This window comes from Hippoglossus stenolepis, chromosome 7 (assembly GCF_022539355.2).
Source record: "Hippoglossus stenolepis isolate QCI-W04-F060 chromosome 7, HSTE1.2, whole genome shotgun sequence".
NCBI lineage: Eukaryota > Metazoa > Chordata > Actinopteri > Pleuronectiformes > Pleuronectidae > Hippoglossus > Hippoglossus stenolepis.
The window spans coordinates 22,928,549-22,945,078 of record NC_061489.1 but is presented as its reverse complement, the minus strand read 5'-3'; the positions used below and the strand labels follow the sequence as shown (position 1 = coordinate 22,945,078).

Here is a 16,530-nt window from a genome sequence, read left to right as displayed (position 1 = left end):
CTGCAAAACCCACAACAGCCTGATCTCACTTGGTCGAGGGACACGGGGACAAAACCTTAAAATAAAAGCACGCCTCAGACTAACATTCCTTAAAGGTCCGGATTGATCAGACTTAAATTGGGCGTATTCATTGCATATCCACCCCTGCTGCCGTTGATCAATTCCACTACAGGCGGTGCACGGAGCAAGAAAAAAAAACTATGTGAATCAAGCTTTTATTGTGCTGCCAGTCTCCAGCATGCATTCTCGTCTGAACACCATGCGGTTTGGGCCTTTTCTTGTTTATCAAACAGCTTAATTAACAGCTCCAGTAACCCTGAGCTGCTATGTGTTCTGCGAGAAATAACACATTCGTCTGCCTTTCCCGTTTCCTTCCCCTTTGTCAGACTGAAGGTGAGAAACTGGAGATTTTTATTTTTATTTTTTCTTGGGGAGAATTGGCCAATTATGTGGCGGCGCGCGCAACCATGAGTAATCTTAGATAAACAGCTTCTCAATAGAAAAAGAGGGAGAGGAGAGAAGGAGGGAGACAGAGGATGCTGTGGTTCACACTTCATCCACATCTATCCGGTGCCAATTTGTATTTATCTAACGCGTAATTGGCTTAAAAACTTGTGTTTGTTAAGTAGATGGCACCGAACTGGTGGAGTTAGAACATCCTGGGAGGTGACGGGTGTTTTCCTCCCCAATAACTGGACTCGTTTAGTTCACACGTGCAGCGGTTTGCGTGCCGGAGGTCATAGTTGACCCTGGTTCTTTATTTACGACCTGCAGCAGCAACACCCGGCGCTGATAGGCAGACCAGAGGCGACGCTGAGGGAAGGAAGGAAGCGGCGGGATGCGCAGTTTATCAGCTGACAAGTGCAGATCGGACAAAAGAGCAGCTGAGCGGCTGCAGAGCCTCCGCATCCGCGCCGAGTGACTTTTCACTGTCTTTCTGCAGAAATATCCCAAACCCTCAGCAGCACCTGAACTGTGTCCCCCCCCCCACCACTACCACCCTGAACACGGACAACTGTAGCCTATTGTTGGAAGTACAGGCTGATCCGAGGGGGGAAAGACCGGGCAGAGAGATTTCCTGAGCGGCGGCAGCGGCGGAGAACACGTCTCGCTTCACACGGAGCTGGCAGCTGCAGCTCTCGGGCTCCTGCACCGCCGAGCCGAGCCGAGCCGAGCCTCTCACCCAACCGGGGGGATTCATCCCCGCAACCGAGACCTCTGTTTGTGCCACTGTGTCATAATTGCGCACGCCGGGTAATTGTGCGGAAAAAGACGCCAGGACGCACGACGCGCTGTGCCCCGCAAGTTTTTGGACTAAAACAACGCAACCGCTGGAAGTTTACGCGCCGCTGCCTCGGACACGGAGCCTCACGCAGGTCAGTGCACGGTTCGTATTTTTTTTTGTATCATTTCACCGAGGCTGTAAATGCACGTCTGCCGCGCGTAATTTTTAGACAAATGGCTGGATCCGTGTGGTCCTGGTTCGATAACGGTGTCTAATTTGAGTCCGTACGCTCGGTTACGATATCCCCGAGTCCCCCTGTCGAGATCCCGGGCTCCGTCAGTCCCAGCCCCGCTTTCCCCCAACCAGCATCTGGGATTAATCACATCTCCATTCAAACCATGTGGATCTTTTTTTTTTTTTTAAATTCCAATTCAAATGTTGTCTTTACTAAACAGCTCCAGTTTTTTTTTGTGTTGGGGGGACTTGCATGTTGATGCAGGCTGTAAAACTCAACCTCCATGTGCTTTTTTTTTTTTTTTAGAAAGTGTCATTTATTAGAACTAAAGAAAAAGATTTTGCAGGTCTTGGCTCTTTTTAAATGTCAAAAGAAGGTTGTTTTTTTTTGTTGCTGCTCTTTGTGGATTTTCAATCTATTTTAAAAAGTCGAGATGACAATAAGAACTTAATCTTCGCTTCAGTGTCCTCACCAAGACCTCTGACCAGCAGCTGACACCTGGCGATGACAACGCTCGACTGAAAAAGTGAATTTATCTGCACGTAAAATGTCATATAAAAGCTTGAAAGCCTCACATGGAGTGTGAATCACCTGCAAGAGATGTAGCAAGCTCCATTCACTAATAATTCAAGTGCAGACGAGTTCACACACACACACACACACACACACACACACACACACACACACACACACACACACACACACACACACACACACACACTGAGGTTCCAGCCCCAGGTGCAGGAGGTGGAGGAACTTCATCGGAGTCTTTGAGTGAATTTGAAAGAGGCCTCTAGGAAGGCTGTGTTTGTTACGGGGGATTCAAAGCCTCTTGGATGGTTCTGCAGATGCTGCAACTTTTTGGCGTGTATTTCCTGCAGTGTAGGACGGGAGCGCCGTGGCCCCACAGGCGGCAGATGTGTAATTTGTGGTGTAAATGTTTGTTTTCTAATGATTCCAAGGGGCTGTGGGCAGTTGGTTTAGACATCAGGTGGGTTCGTCTCCCTCTCGGCCGTGCCACAGCTACATACAACACTGTGTGACCTGTGTCGGTGCTTGGCTTGAGCCAGAGGGAAACGATTTGATTTCGCCGTGGCACGGAACAGGCTAAAACACAATCTGCACACACTTGCATCTGAGTCCACGATAGCCCAGAAGGACACGGTATCTCTGTCCGGCTACAATTGATTTATGGCTATTGTCCTGAGTGCTGTTGAGGAACTGCAGCCGCTGAGGCCATTTTCTAGTTCCTATACTCTTCCTTTGACAAGGACTGGAATAGTAGAGTAAGAAATATGCTCAGCAGATCTCCACCCCCAACTCCACACACACATACACATACACATACACACACTACATACACACACCTCCCTCAAATCATAACATCTATTTCTATTTTCATAGTGTTTGAGGTTTGTTATAGGTGTGAAGTGGCAAGTGATCGATATTCTCATCTCAATCTTTAGCCTTTGGCTGTGTCCGGGGCCACATAAGAACAAGAACAAAAAACAACACAAAGGGCTCCACAGTTCCAGAGAAACAGTCCGTCTTCCTTGTGCCGGCCAGTAAAAGCATTACAGTGACACTTATTGGGTGATATTGAACATGTGGTTTTTCTAATGGGACACGAGGACAAGAGTGCAGTTTGCATTATCTTCCTTTTATGTTCCGAGGAGCTGATGATAATTCGAGTTGACTGTCCTGAATGAGACGTCGCGAGCCGTGGTACTAATGTTCTGGCCCCAGGATCCCGATCAAGCGGGTGTGTTGTGTTTCCACGCTGCAGAAACCACACCTGGAGTGAGACAGGGCCCTGGTGGATAAGATGTCCACACATTTTGCTGCAGCTCTGTGCAGACACATGCATTAAACCTCTTGACTTTTTCTCTGTGCCACAATGAAGCCCTGAGACATTTAGGCTTTCTGCTGTGACCCCTTATCGGCGCTTTAGCCCGTTGCCCCAGCGTCAGACTCCATTGCCCTCTAATCCTGCTAATCAAAGCAAGCGACTACAATATCTGATGCAGCCGAGAGCGTGAAATTCTCGAGGTTATCATTTTTTTTTTTTTTTACTACGCCTGCACCTCGAAATCATCTAATTAATTCAGAGATATTAGAAGAGCTGTGTACACAACACTGCCACTCCTCGTTCCCATCCTTAAGTAATTTCCCCTTTCATTATTCCTGTGGAGTTTAATATTCTGCGTGATGAGAACTGCCTCCTTCAGGGATGATGTCGGCGTGAATGCTGGCCCTAAACACTTTTATAGATTGTTAGGGGACAATCAAGATGACTCCTCTCCCTCACTATAAGAATTACTGCTCTCAGATCGCACAGATATGGGGGGGGGTTGAGTCGATGCACCTATGTAATATCTCACCTTATTACTTGTGGATGCCGACAGCAGCTATAAGAAGACGACCTTATGAATTACAACAATTGATATAGCAAACAGCATGGCCGAGTCGCCTGTTTCAACACATCAGAGCAAACATGCGAAGGTTAATTCAGCCTGACAAACTACCCACAGTTCCCTGAGCTCGACGGATCGGTTCCATGTCATATTTACTTTGCATAATTACTGCCCTCTAATCTGTTACTATTAACACACAGCCTGCCCGGCTATTGTCGGCCCCGCGCTCCCTTTCACCTGTTTTCTCTCTCACTACGTTTCCCCCCTCTCCTCCCACGAGAACGGCCAGACATCGTGATAAATAGTTCCCGCGGAAGGAAAGCATGCCGTGAAGTGTTTAGGGGTCTTTTTTAGAAATGTAAAGAAACCAGGATGGGGGGGGGAGCGGGGAGTGCGTCTTGGCTTTAAAGGACCTCAGGTCAGGGGATTATTTGCTGCAGCAATGTGATACTTACAGCCAACTTTACCCTCATGGCAAAAGAAACATGTTTTATTCCTGCAAGTTGCCAATTATTGCTGAAAGTCACCCTCGGATTTGGGTGGGGGTGGCGGGGGAGGAGATTGCATGTTCTTGAAATGTGCTTAGTGTAGGAATATTTAGTGACAGGGCTTGATGCATTACCACTGTGGTCCTTAACTACATTGTATGCTGCCTGAGAGAGCAAGAGACGGGGGAAGGAAACACCAGAGAAAAAAACATGGTATGGATGTGAGCCCTCTCAGACTGCATGTGCTTAATGCTGTGTCTGAAGCTATGATGGTGTTTGTTTTTTTACCAAATCGCCTTATATAACAGAAAGGTATTTTTATCCTATCGGCCGTTCATGAGAATCTTTTATTAAATTAGAAATACGGATGCCTCAAAGAGTCTGAGTAACACCTAGCAGCAATTTTGCATTAGGCTAAAAATGGATTTACATAGTATTTTCCATCTGGAATATCTACTCAGTATAATGTGATACCTGTCATTGCGTTGTGATGGTGAAGGAGAGAGGTATTCTCAAGGGAACCGCTTACCGGTACCTGCTTCGTGGCTGTTGTAGCCTCGCTGCCTGACCTGATGTGTTGTGCATAACATAAACCTGCATCTCACTATGAGCACACACGCAAATATGCTGGCTGACATGTGCATGCGTAGGAGTTCATGGACCAAACAGCCGAGCCGGTAATTGTTTATAATTACGTGGAGACTATTGTTAAGCTGTGTATGAGGGTTGCTTTAAAAAAAAAAAGCCAACGTTCAAACATGGCGGCTCTTGGGTTTGTTTCAAATATTTACCACGGCTCTGTGGCCAAAGCAGGCTGAGATGAAAGCCACCTGCGATTAGCCACAGGATGCTGTCCTGCTGGTCTGGCTCTGGGAGCGGCGGCGCTTCACACTGTTGTAACCTACAGATTAACATTTATGGCCCAGCGTGCACCGGTGGACTTTCTGGGTCAAGACCAAGTGGGCAAGATTGAGGAGTGGGCCTGACTGTCGAACGGTACATCTCTCCGCTGAGCTCCGGGCTGAGGGCTGCTGGGCAGAGCCGAGCAGAAATGTGCTCGGTCGTGTCATAGGGAGAATAAAATAGAAATGCATTGTGCTCGCTGCTTGGGAAAATTGCCTTGAGTGAATACCTGCGCAGTGTCTCGGCTCAGGCCTTCGAGAAATACAGTCATTATATATAAAGTCCGGAAATGTTACATATTTAAAGGACATTATGGCAATTTCGTCTGGCGCTAGTTACCACATGTGAACAGATTTACCCTCTAAATCATCATTAGTCTATATATTGTGTAGGTTACACTCAAATATTGAGGGGACAAGTACGTTTCTTTTGCCTTTATGCCTCCTTTACTTGCCAAATTCCTGCAGACGGAGTTCTGCTCTTTTTCCATATTTGCACAAAGCACTATTAGCCCAGTAGGAGGTTTCCCAGAATAGCGTCAAGCTGCCAAGAGCCTCAGGTTGGGTCTTTTGTGGCCCTCGGACAGCCCAGTGGGAAGTTGGGCGTCAGCTATGCTTGTTGATGGAGCTTCTTGACGGCCTCAATAATTCAGTTGATGCAACCTCTGTGCTGCAGAAAGCTGCAGGTCTGACGGGTGACGACGACGGGGACAAGGCGGAGGGCCGGTTCATGCGGAAAGCCGGGCAGCAACACTTCCTCTGTCTTGTTTATTTTCAGCCGGGCGAAAAAAGAAAATATTGAATATCAGACCGTTGAGTGTAAATCCGGCACCTCGGAGTCAGGGTAACGGTATACAGGTCAGCAATCTTTGACTTCCAGTGGAGAGCGCTGTGCATCCTGAAGTTGGCCAGTCGCTACAGGGCAGACTCTCCAAGTTTCACCCCTGGAAGTAAGAGAAACCAGTGCGATGTTGGTGAATTTTCAGATTGATGTTTCTTTAATAAGGCTTGCAGTCTCTCAGTATTCTGATCGTGTGCCATCATGACCTACATACTCCTTTTTAAAACGCTGACAACTGGAGAAAAAAATAAAAAAACACAGTTTCCTTATGCATTGTGTGGTTTATGTGGCGCCGCGTGCCTCGAGATAAAAACACGCTCCTTAGATTATTCTCTGTTAAGTGGAAAATATTTCTTTCTCTTCTCAATTCATTTTATTTAAGCAAGTGTTTTGATTCCTTTTGCACAAGTCACGTGGACTCACAGCCGGAGCAGGAGCAGGTCAGAGTCAGAGTCAGCGTCTGGTCAGACTTGATATTGCATCGGTATTGCACTCCAGCTACAGCATTGAAGCTTCCCCCCTGATACCCTTCAGTTGTCTGCCACTACTGTATGATTGCTGTGTTTTCCATCTCCCAGGGTACATGCAAAAAATAGGTAGGGTTACTTTGTCACACAGTTGCGTGAGATGCATTTGAATCACACCCAATGTCAGCACTTTAGATATTTCTCTGCATTAGAATTTGTATCTAGTAGCCAGGTTTGTATGCTCCCTGCATTTCAAATGTAGCTTGAGTAATGACTCTCAGCCACTCTCTCAATGCTCTGTTGATGGGCTACAGTTGTGCTACAATAACGTCTCCAGATGCCTCGATTAGAGCATCAAGCAGGGATGATATTGGATTTGAGGGACTTGTGATTTAAGAGCATAGTGTTTTTTTTATGTAAATAATAAACACTATACCTGCAATACGCTTCTCTTCCAGGATCACTGGAGGTCTCAAAGCCATTTTCTTTTGTTTACCAGATACTTGTGGGGACAGATATGATGTGAATTTCATTCTTTCAATCATCCCCTCACTGGGTTGTGACTGCTCTGTGGCTTCATTACCATGCAGCCGCGGTATCACCTCAATTTAATTTATTTCCGTAACAATGGGTCTGTCGTGGATTTGGCTGTAAATTGCCACAGGTCTGTGCAGTGGATTTTTATTTTCGCATGCCGTGGCGTCAATTCATTCTGAGTAAGCATTAGATGACGGTTGCTGACGCCGCCTTGCTGGATTCTCAATTAAACAAACGCACATGAACGTCAGTGCTTCCTTCTATCCCCCAGACCCCGGTGTGAAATAATATCCCAGTGATACCAATATGGGAGAACTGCAAACTGTGGCCCCTTTGAATTAAGACCGTCTGGTGTAATTGGGTGTGTGATATGGAAGGGAGCACCTATTTTGATAAGAGCTGGGTTCAATACCAGTAGCCTTGGATACAGATAAACGCTGGAGACTGTGTGTGAATGCACTGAATAACCTGCTATTACCACCGGAGATAGAGGGAGATACTGCAGAAGGAAACATTATAGAAAATCCTGCTTATTTTATATTCCGGTTGCCCACACCCAACAATTACATTTTAAAAAATGAATTTGGCTGCGCTTGCGGTTTTCCCCACTAAGGATTCAATGAATATATAACTCGTACTGTCACTGGTGAAGGGTTATTTGGGGGATTTGTAAACATCCCCCCTTCAGCTTATTATGTTGCATTCTGGCACTTGCAGATGCCTCTTTTTTTTAAATTATTTAATTCACACAGACAAAATAAGGGGAACAATAAAATGGTAAGGATTAGACGTTGACCGCTGTGATTTACCACTGACAGACAAGAAAAGTGAAAAAACAACAAAAACAAAACACTGAGCACAGCGCAGCTCTTTTGGCGATTTGCTTTTCACAGTCGCATTAGCTTTGTTTGTCTTCAAAATGTGCTGAAACTATGAGGGATAAAGGCTCCGAGCTTAGTGTGAGTGGAGTAATCTGAAGTGGCTGTATCAGAGATTTTCATCGCTTTACTCTGCTTGTGAATATTCTGCATCATGCACTGAGACAAGAGACTTACTGTGGTGCAGGATTTCATCATCTTCCCTCAGAGTCTCGCTGAGTTTAGTAAGCTCATCCGTCACCAAGTTCGCCATGGATGTAGCTGCCACTGGAATTTAATTGCTGGTAAATGCTGTCATGATTTTGTTTGCTCTATTTCCCCCAGTTGCTCACTTTCTAGGTCTTTATCTGACACTTTCTTAATGATTTTTGATTGCACATATGCTAGAATTTGACTAATACCCCCCCAAAAAATATCTCTCCATGGGACTATATTACTTAACAGGAAGGCACTCAGTGGAGCACATACCACAATCAAGGCCAGACAGTCCACTTAAATTCAATCAAGTCGCACCAAATTGCACACAATCAAAGCTATCACTCCCCAAAATTTCTTGTCATCAACATCCAGTAATTATTCCCTTGAGAAAGTGCTGGAAATTCTTTCAAAATCTTGATTAAAAAGTCCTAAACTTGAATGTTAGACTGACAAGTTCTCCACAAACCTATATTTGTACTCGTAAAAAATAATGACTCAATAGGAAAACCGTGCTAAAAGAGGAGATGATGCATAAAGCTTATTTAATTGGATTATTTTGTCACATGCATGTTCCCTGAGACCAAGAACAAAGTTCCCTGGGCCTTGTCAAAATTACCAAAACATATTTTGCTCATTTTTGACACAAACATTAACGTACGCACTGGGACTGGAACCCTCCCTGGTGCAAAAAGAAATTATCTAAGGCTAGAATGGCATTTGGTAGAATTTGCACACACTGCCTGCTTTTTACATCAATATCCATGAATCACCTCCTGGGAAATTGGTGAAAATGTCAAGTAAAACCCCATCATGTCATGCAATGTTAAAGAAAGGGGATCCTGGATGTTGTCCTGATCCAAGCCCAAATTCGACAGGGTCTTTCTTGGCCCTTTTCCAATCCTGCTGCTAAGTTTCAAGGAAATACAGACAGTAGTTGTTTCGTAATCCTGCAAACAAACAAACATAACGTCCTTGGTATTTAACCAACTAGGGAAACTTCGCAGTAGCTGATCAGATCCCCTTAAAACTCACACATGGATAGATCAGATTAACATAGAATTGATCATCTTGACTGGGATTGTCGTGCACGTTCAGGTAATAGTTCCCCGGCTGCATGTTGCAGTAAGGGACTTAGTCACTGAGCCTCGATGAAGAACGTTACACAATCTGGTTCAGATGGCATCCAGAATTCACGGAGCCTGGGCAACGTGCTACAGACAAACACTTCTGTGTCTCTAAAATCACTGGTGTCGGGGGGGAAACAGGCAGCATCTGATGGAACACTGCACTGGTTCTCCCTCTCCCCTTCTCACAGCGCCGGGAGGCACAAATAAAAAGAAGAACTGAGGAGAAACTGAAGGAGGAGAGGGAGAGAGGAGCGTCAAGGAGGAAAGGGGGAGAGAGAGAGAGAGAGAGAGAGAGAGAGAGACTCGACAAGATGAATTATGCAAAGCTGTCAGAGGCGGCTATTGTTGGAGGTGCTGGCTGTGTTAAAGGGAGCCAGCCCTGATCTCCACCAGCTCCATCAACCACTCTCACCACTCCCCATGGTTGAGCGGCGTGTGATCTGTGCTCCGGCAAATGGCCAACAACAAGATGAGAAGGGGGGGGGGTAGAGGGGACCGGCCTGGCCACTTGGTGACAGGTGGATTGTCTTGGAGGGACACGCCGGCGTCGACAAGCACGCTCTTTATTACCGTTATTTACAGAGGTCACAGACGGGGAGATCTGGGCTGATATGTACAGCAGCCCTGCGGAAATATAATTACCGAACAAAGGCTTCAGGAGTTGCCATTTCAGCATTCTGGTCAGCGGTGGCTACTCCTGTTTTGCAAAATGCTTTGTCTGCTGAAGTCAGGGGGAGTGTGCCAACTCAGTCTAAGCCGGCACATTTGTTTATTCAATTAGTTTTACACAGAACTCCTTATCAGTTCCGAGACATCTTAGGAGGGCGCTGAGATCATTTTACATGGCTTCAAATACGATGACTCCTTTGGTCAAAATGTCAGAAAATATGTTTTTTAAAAAAGCACAACACATTTTCTTGTTTCCCAAAGTGATAATTCAAATGACATTATGTCCCAAATATGATGACAATTATATAAATGTTGTCTTCAACTTCGATCACCTTCAAGGTCGATCACCAAGATTAATTTAGGTTTGGGGTTAATCAGCTGTTTGACAGTTTTTTTGTTTCGTGAAAGATTTAATGCGCTCTCCTCGCTTGTTAAAAGTGGGTGGGGCTCTGGTGAGAAAACATTGTCATACATTTCCTTGCACCAATCAGGCTTTAGCATCTTATACCCTACATTGCTGCAGTGCCTCTTTTAGCCTCATGTTGGAAATGCCATGTTTTAGCTCTTAGCCCACCTTCCAAAAACCAAATCTGCCCTGATTGGCCAGTTGACCCACTAGCGATCGCTCAACTGCTTTGAGTGTGCATGAGAAATGTCCGGCCCCTTCACCCAAAGGCTTCCTGATCAGCTGTAAACTTCTCTTTATATTTATGAGAGCCTTGTTTATGCCATTCTTATGCTCGACGGACCTGGTACCTATGACGTAGACACTTTATGGAAGAAATCCAGGAATGAAGATGAGGTGTTCTGACTCGCTCTGCTGCAGACTGTGGCCTTTGTGACTTGGCAGACCTTCGACGTGCTCAGAAATACTCTGTGACAGACTAGAGGAAAGGGGGGAAAAACCCCAAGAAGCATTACATGGGCACTTGGATAAATAATACCAAAGATATTTTACTTTTTAAATTCGATTCCTGCTTATTTAGCCATAAGTAATTAGTGTCAGATGTAAGCGTTTAAGTTTTAAAGTCAAGCTTTCAGAGGCTTTAAATTATTAATTATATAAACTCTTGTCAATTAGTTTCCTGATGCAAGGCTGTGTAATTATAGGACTGCAACCAACAATTATTTTTATTTCATATTTCTTTGCTCATATTTTTTGATTAATGCTTTAGTCTGTAACAAAAAACACCCAATCACAAGTTCCACAAGTTGAATTGTCCATCCAGCATCTTAGGGATGACCTTAAAATACTTCGCCATTTGCTTGAATTATCCAAAATATCAATATTTTCCTTTGACAGGTTTTGATGAATAACAAATCGAATGTTATAAGGGGAAATGTCAAATTAATTATTGGCTCCGAAGCACCTTAAAAAGGTTGCTCTCGCCTTTTGGTCGTCCGTTCCAAACCCTCAAGTTGGAAGCGTACAACACACCCGCTCTTATCTGTGATAAATAGCAAACTGTATGTCGGACATGAAACGGGTAAATCTCACTTAGATCCTTGAAACTTCTCCAACTACCCCGAGAGCCAATTGACTTGGACACGTTTCCCCCGCACCATATAATACAGATGGTTTATGGTTTATGCTTCAGAGAAGTGCAGAGGTGTAGGACGGTACCAGGCGTCGGGGGGGACTGTGCTCAACTGGCATGGGAGTCGTTGGTACGTGTGGAGCAGCGCTGCGTAGATCATGAACTGTCTTTTCTCCCTGCCTCGCTGGCTCGCTAGAGGACCTCTGCATGACACTAATTTTGCAGTGTCGACTGTTCCACCGAGCGGCCATGGGTGACTGACTGTCCCGATCCAACGGCACGGTGGAGTCTAAAAGGCAATGGAGGAGTTGGTGACACTGGAAAGGTTAAAAAAAAAAAGGATTTTGGCAAAGAATTTGTGATTTTTTTTTTTTTTTGATGAGCTGTGAAAAAGAGAGGGCAGGTCCTCGGAGAAAAGTGGGAATGTTTATACGGGGACAAGATTGTCCACTTAAGGGTTTATGAGCGATTAGGACACAAATCTGATTGCTCCCGTCGTGGCGGCTTGTGGCTCAGTGGCCAGGACTCGTAGCATTAGCTGTTTTTTCAGCTGGTGGAATCTCTTTACAAGTCCATAAAGACGAGGGGGGTCGTAATCAGGGAGGCTTCTGGGCGTGTCCGCTTGCACTCATCCTGTACATTAATCTGCCAATCTGGGTGTGTGTGTGTGTGTGTGTGTGTGTGTGTGTGTGTGTGTGTGTGTGTGTGTGTGTGTGTGTGTGTGTGTGTGTGTGTGTGTGTGTGTGTGTGTGTGTGTGTGTGTGTGTGTGTGTGTGTGTGTGTGTGTGTGTGTGTGTGTGTGTGTGTGTGTGTGTGTGTCAGAGTGTGAGGAGTTGACTGTCAGGGTTACAAGAGAGAGTGTCACTGATTGCATCGGGGGACAGAATGATAACCGGCAACTCTGTGAGAAGGGGCCGGAAAAAATAAGTTGAAGAAGCCTAGAACAGCTCCCAATTTTCATTATCCCTGAATCCCCGCATTCTGCCAGCGACTGCCTCCGGTTTTTTTGGGGGGGGTGGAGGTCCTCTCTGGGGGCCGGCGCTATCTTGCAGCGTGACACTGCGCTATCCTGGCTTCATTGGAAGTTTTTTTTTTTTTATGCTTGATGTGAAATGAAGTAGATCTCATTTGGGGGAAGCTGGAGTCAGATACTCCAGTCTTACAGCTCAGCCAAGAGAGAAATGAAAGTGCGGTGTGTTTCTGCGTGCGAGTGTGTGTCAGGAGGCAGTGGAAAATGGCTGGTAATAAACACTTCTGACACACCGGAGCTCTCATCCACATTCCACTCAAGGGTTTTTTTTTGCAGATTAGTCACATTCTCACACCCCTTGTCCACATTGGAGAGCACGGTCTCCACCTGCGAGAGACTCTTCTCTGAATTCCCAACAAGTTGAGGATTCTTTTTAACACCGACACGTCTAATGTTTGTGAGCACAGAGCCTAATCCGGCTTTTCGATGCGAGGCACATACTCGCTCAGAGCCGCGGTCAAAGGGGTTCGGGGGTGCACAGCTGGGTCGTGGGCAGTGTTATTGACTGGTTTAAACAAAATGGCAGTGGACAGGTTTTTGTATTTTCAGAGAAATACGGTGTCATTTCACCTTTTGTTTGATGTTTAAGCTCTCGATCGACTTTTGTTTCCACACAAGAGTCATACTGCAGTTTAAAGGATCAATTCACCACCCACCCCCCAAAAAAAATAGAAATACACTATTTCCTCACTTACCTCTGTTTGTATCGAGAGCTCCGACTAATCCACAGTGAGGGGACCCAACCAGAAATGATATTTGGGTTTCTGTAATTGGGGAAACCGAGCGTCTGTCGGGTCCGGACTCAGACAGAAAATTGCGACCCGAGCCCACGCTCTAATCCATAGATCGCACTGTAATCACTTTGGACTAGAACCACCTCCTATAGAAGAAGCAGCCCCTGTGAAAGTTGTGTGATTGCACGAACTAGAGGAGCTGGGCTGTCTTTCTGGAACTTGCCAGGTTTATTTCCCCCCATGTTTTCTGCACCCAGAGGGATGTTGCAGGCGTCCACCTCCATTGTGTGTGAATGGAGGCAGAAATCTCAACAGTTATCTCAAAACCTGGACAAACTCAGTCGAGCACAAACCTCCACCTCCAAGGCCCCAACAGCCCCCTTCAATTCAAGCTGCACCAAATTTAACACACACATAAATATACCTGATAAGACATCAAGATCTGTGAATTATTGCCATGGAAAACAGTTAAAATGTCCACAACAAAAAGCCCTATCTCGCAATGATAAATGAAGTGAAGTTCCTGGATCTGCCATTTTGTCCGGTTCTTCCTTTGGTCCATGTCCCATCCTATATAATAATATATATATATATATATATATTAAACAAACCAACCAACCAACAAGGGGTGAAAACATACCCTCCCTAATAAAACCAAAACTAGATTGGATAAGTACCACTTCCTGTAGAGATACGTGGTATTAACCAACACATTAACGTATCAACAAAACAAATTCATTATATTATGTCATCTTCTCATCATCATTGCTATTCTGTGTATGAAGTCTGACTCCGGGTTAACATGCATATCATGGATCAACATTAGAATTCCCTATGAGCCGCGGGTGAAATTAAAAATTAAAGCACGATATGATGGTGTCAAAAAGTCCCACGGCCTCCATGATGTTTGGTCTTATTGATTCACACCAGCATTTGACACATGGCGGATTTTTTAGTTTGTGGATCGACTCAATTGAAAAAATACTAAAGAAAAAGATTCTCTGAATGTTTCACTGAAAATATAAAACTGTGAAAACTACCAGTTTTTTTTAAAACAGCTGTTTCTCGTGTGTGTGTGTGTGTGTGTGTGTGTGTGTGTGTGTGTGTGTGTGTGTGTGTGTGTGTGTGTGTGTGTGTGTGTGTGTGTGTGTGTGTGTGTGTGTGTGTGTGTGTGTGTGTGTGTGTGTGTGTGTGTGTGTGTGTGTGTGTGTGTGTGACAAGTTTTGAAAATCGACACTGCAGATGAACTTGATTTTGAAGGCTATAAAAACAGGAGGGATGAGAGGGGGAAGAAGAAGGGTTCTTCTTAAGAGGGAAGTCATGTATGGTGAGGTTTCAGGGATGGGGGGGAGGCCGTGGTGGGGGTGGGGCAGTGAGAAGGGGGATAAGTGTGTGCTTTTGAAGATGAAGCAGATGGATTAGTGTTATCTGAGCTCCTTGCTTCCTTTCCTCTTCTCTCTTTCTCCAGGTAGAGTGGGTGGACGACTGCGAGGACTGAAGAAGTGACCGACCGAGGTTCCGGAGCCGGGAGGGGAGTTTTGGTGCGGTTGGGGAGGGCGAGAGCCGGCTACAGGACGAGAATCACAACCAGGAGAGGAGGAGGAGGGGTTGAAAGAGAGAGAAATAATCCAGTAGCGAGTGTCTGAGGGGAGCGTCTGCGTCGAAAGGGGAGGGAGGTGGATACCCAGCATGCAGGCAGCATGGAACGGGTGAGGGAGCAGCGGCCTTTCTGCTCGCTGTCCAAGAGCCAGAGAGACAGGGAGCGGGACTGCGCGAGAGACCAGGATCGGGAGCGCCGCTACACCGCCTCCTCTTCTGACCGGGAGGAGGGAGCCTGCCGCGTGCCCACTCAGAAATCGTACAGCTCCAGCGAGACGCTCCAGGCCTTTGACCATGACCCCACGCGAATGCTGTTCGGAGGCAGAGTCAAGGAGATGGTCCACAAGGAAAGCGTGGAGTACAGCAGGCCAGGTCAGCGAGGGCAAATGTTTACTCCACTCACATTTTCTTTCTGCCAGATGAATCTCCATGTTTAAGCTGAGTGGGATGGTTATTGACTGAGCCACTGATGCAGTAGAGTTGTGTTTTACTCTGAGGCGTATTATTATCAGAGTAATAGTTTGATGACCTGTCGAATTTAGAAACATCCTCATGTTAACTTAATCGTAGTATTTTCGAAAATGCGAAGAGGAAACATTCGGCTACAAATCTGTGGTTGTACGACTTTAGCACGACAAACAAAAAACCTGAGAAACGTCATCAGTGAACACAAATAGATCTGAGGACTTTCTTGTCTGTGTTTGCAGAATCCTTAGTTTTATCTCCTCCTTAATCTGTGGGGGGGGGGAAACAACGTTAGAAAAGTAACACAACAGAATGAAGCCAGTTAGTTGGACAGCGGTAAACACAATTAAATTATGTCAAACAAAGGCACAGCTTTGTTTCATTTCCCACAAACGTCTGGGGAAAAGTCACGTTGGGTGTGATCCAGTTGGGTGGACTGGGTCCATAAAATATAGACCCTGCTGGACTGTGGTAGAATAATAGGAGGAGAAGCTCGGTAAATAACTCGCTGCTTAAATTGGCTGCAGGAAAGTGCTCTGATTTCTGTAATTAAAAAGTTTGAGCAGTTTGTTCTGTTTTATGGCACTCCTTTGGCTCATAAGATTGCAATTAGAAAATCTATCCATTACTCCCTTACATTTTCTTGCTGCTAATTGGTGCCCATTTTAGAATTAATGGGATTATGATGACGGCATTGGAAGAATGCAGCTTTTCTCTTTATTTCCTCTTTCAAATTTAAATCGTAACGACGGTTTCTTACATCATCACAGTAGATGTCAGATGTTAATGTGATCCATGTGGGGGTGGAACGTGTGTGTGTGTGTGTGTGTGTGTGTGTGTGTGTGTGTGTGTGTGTGTGTGTGTGTGTGTGTGTGTGTGTGTGTGTGTGTGTGTGTGTGTGTGTGTGTGTGTGTGTGTGTGTGTGTGTGTGTGTGTGTGTGTGAGATATATGGAAAAAACATCTACATCTGGTTATTTTAAATTTTATGGATTTTGGTGTAAATAGGTTTATTAACTGTAGCATTTAAACATTATTAGACATTTTAATTTATTTATTTTATATTCAGATTTGGTTCAATGACTGTGAAAATACACACTCACACACACACACATATATTTATATATATCTTGCACATTTTTTAATAAAATAAAAAACACATTTTACAAGGTAACAAAAGTATAA

General features: G+C 45.2%; 1 protein-coding gene across 4 annotated transcripts in view; it reads left to right on the top strand.

Moving 5' to 3' along the window:
• Nucleotides 1–524: 524 nt before the first annotated feature.
• si:dkey-237h12.3 (teneurin-3) overlaps nucleotides 525–16,530 on the top strand; it is a 153,102-nt gene continuing 137,096 nt past the window's right edge. For all 4 annotated transcript variants that reach the window (XM_035161644.2, XM_035161643.2, XM_035161642.2 and 1 more), the window contains exons 1-2: nucleotides 525–1,376; nucleotides 14,752–15,254. In XM_035161644.2, the coding sequence (XP_035017535.1) occupies nucleotides 14,984–15,254 (271 nt within the window). In that variant the 5' untranslated portion in view covers nucleotides 525–1,376; nucleotides 14,752–14,983. The remainder of the gene's footprint in view (nucleotides 1,377–14,751; nucleotides 15,255–16,530) is intronic.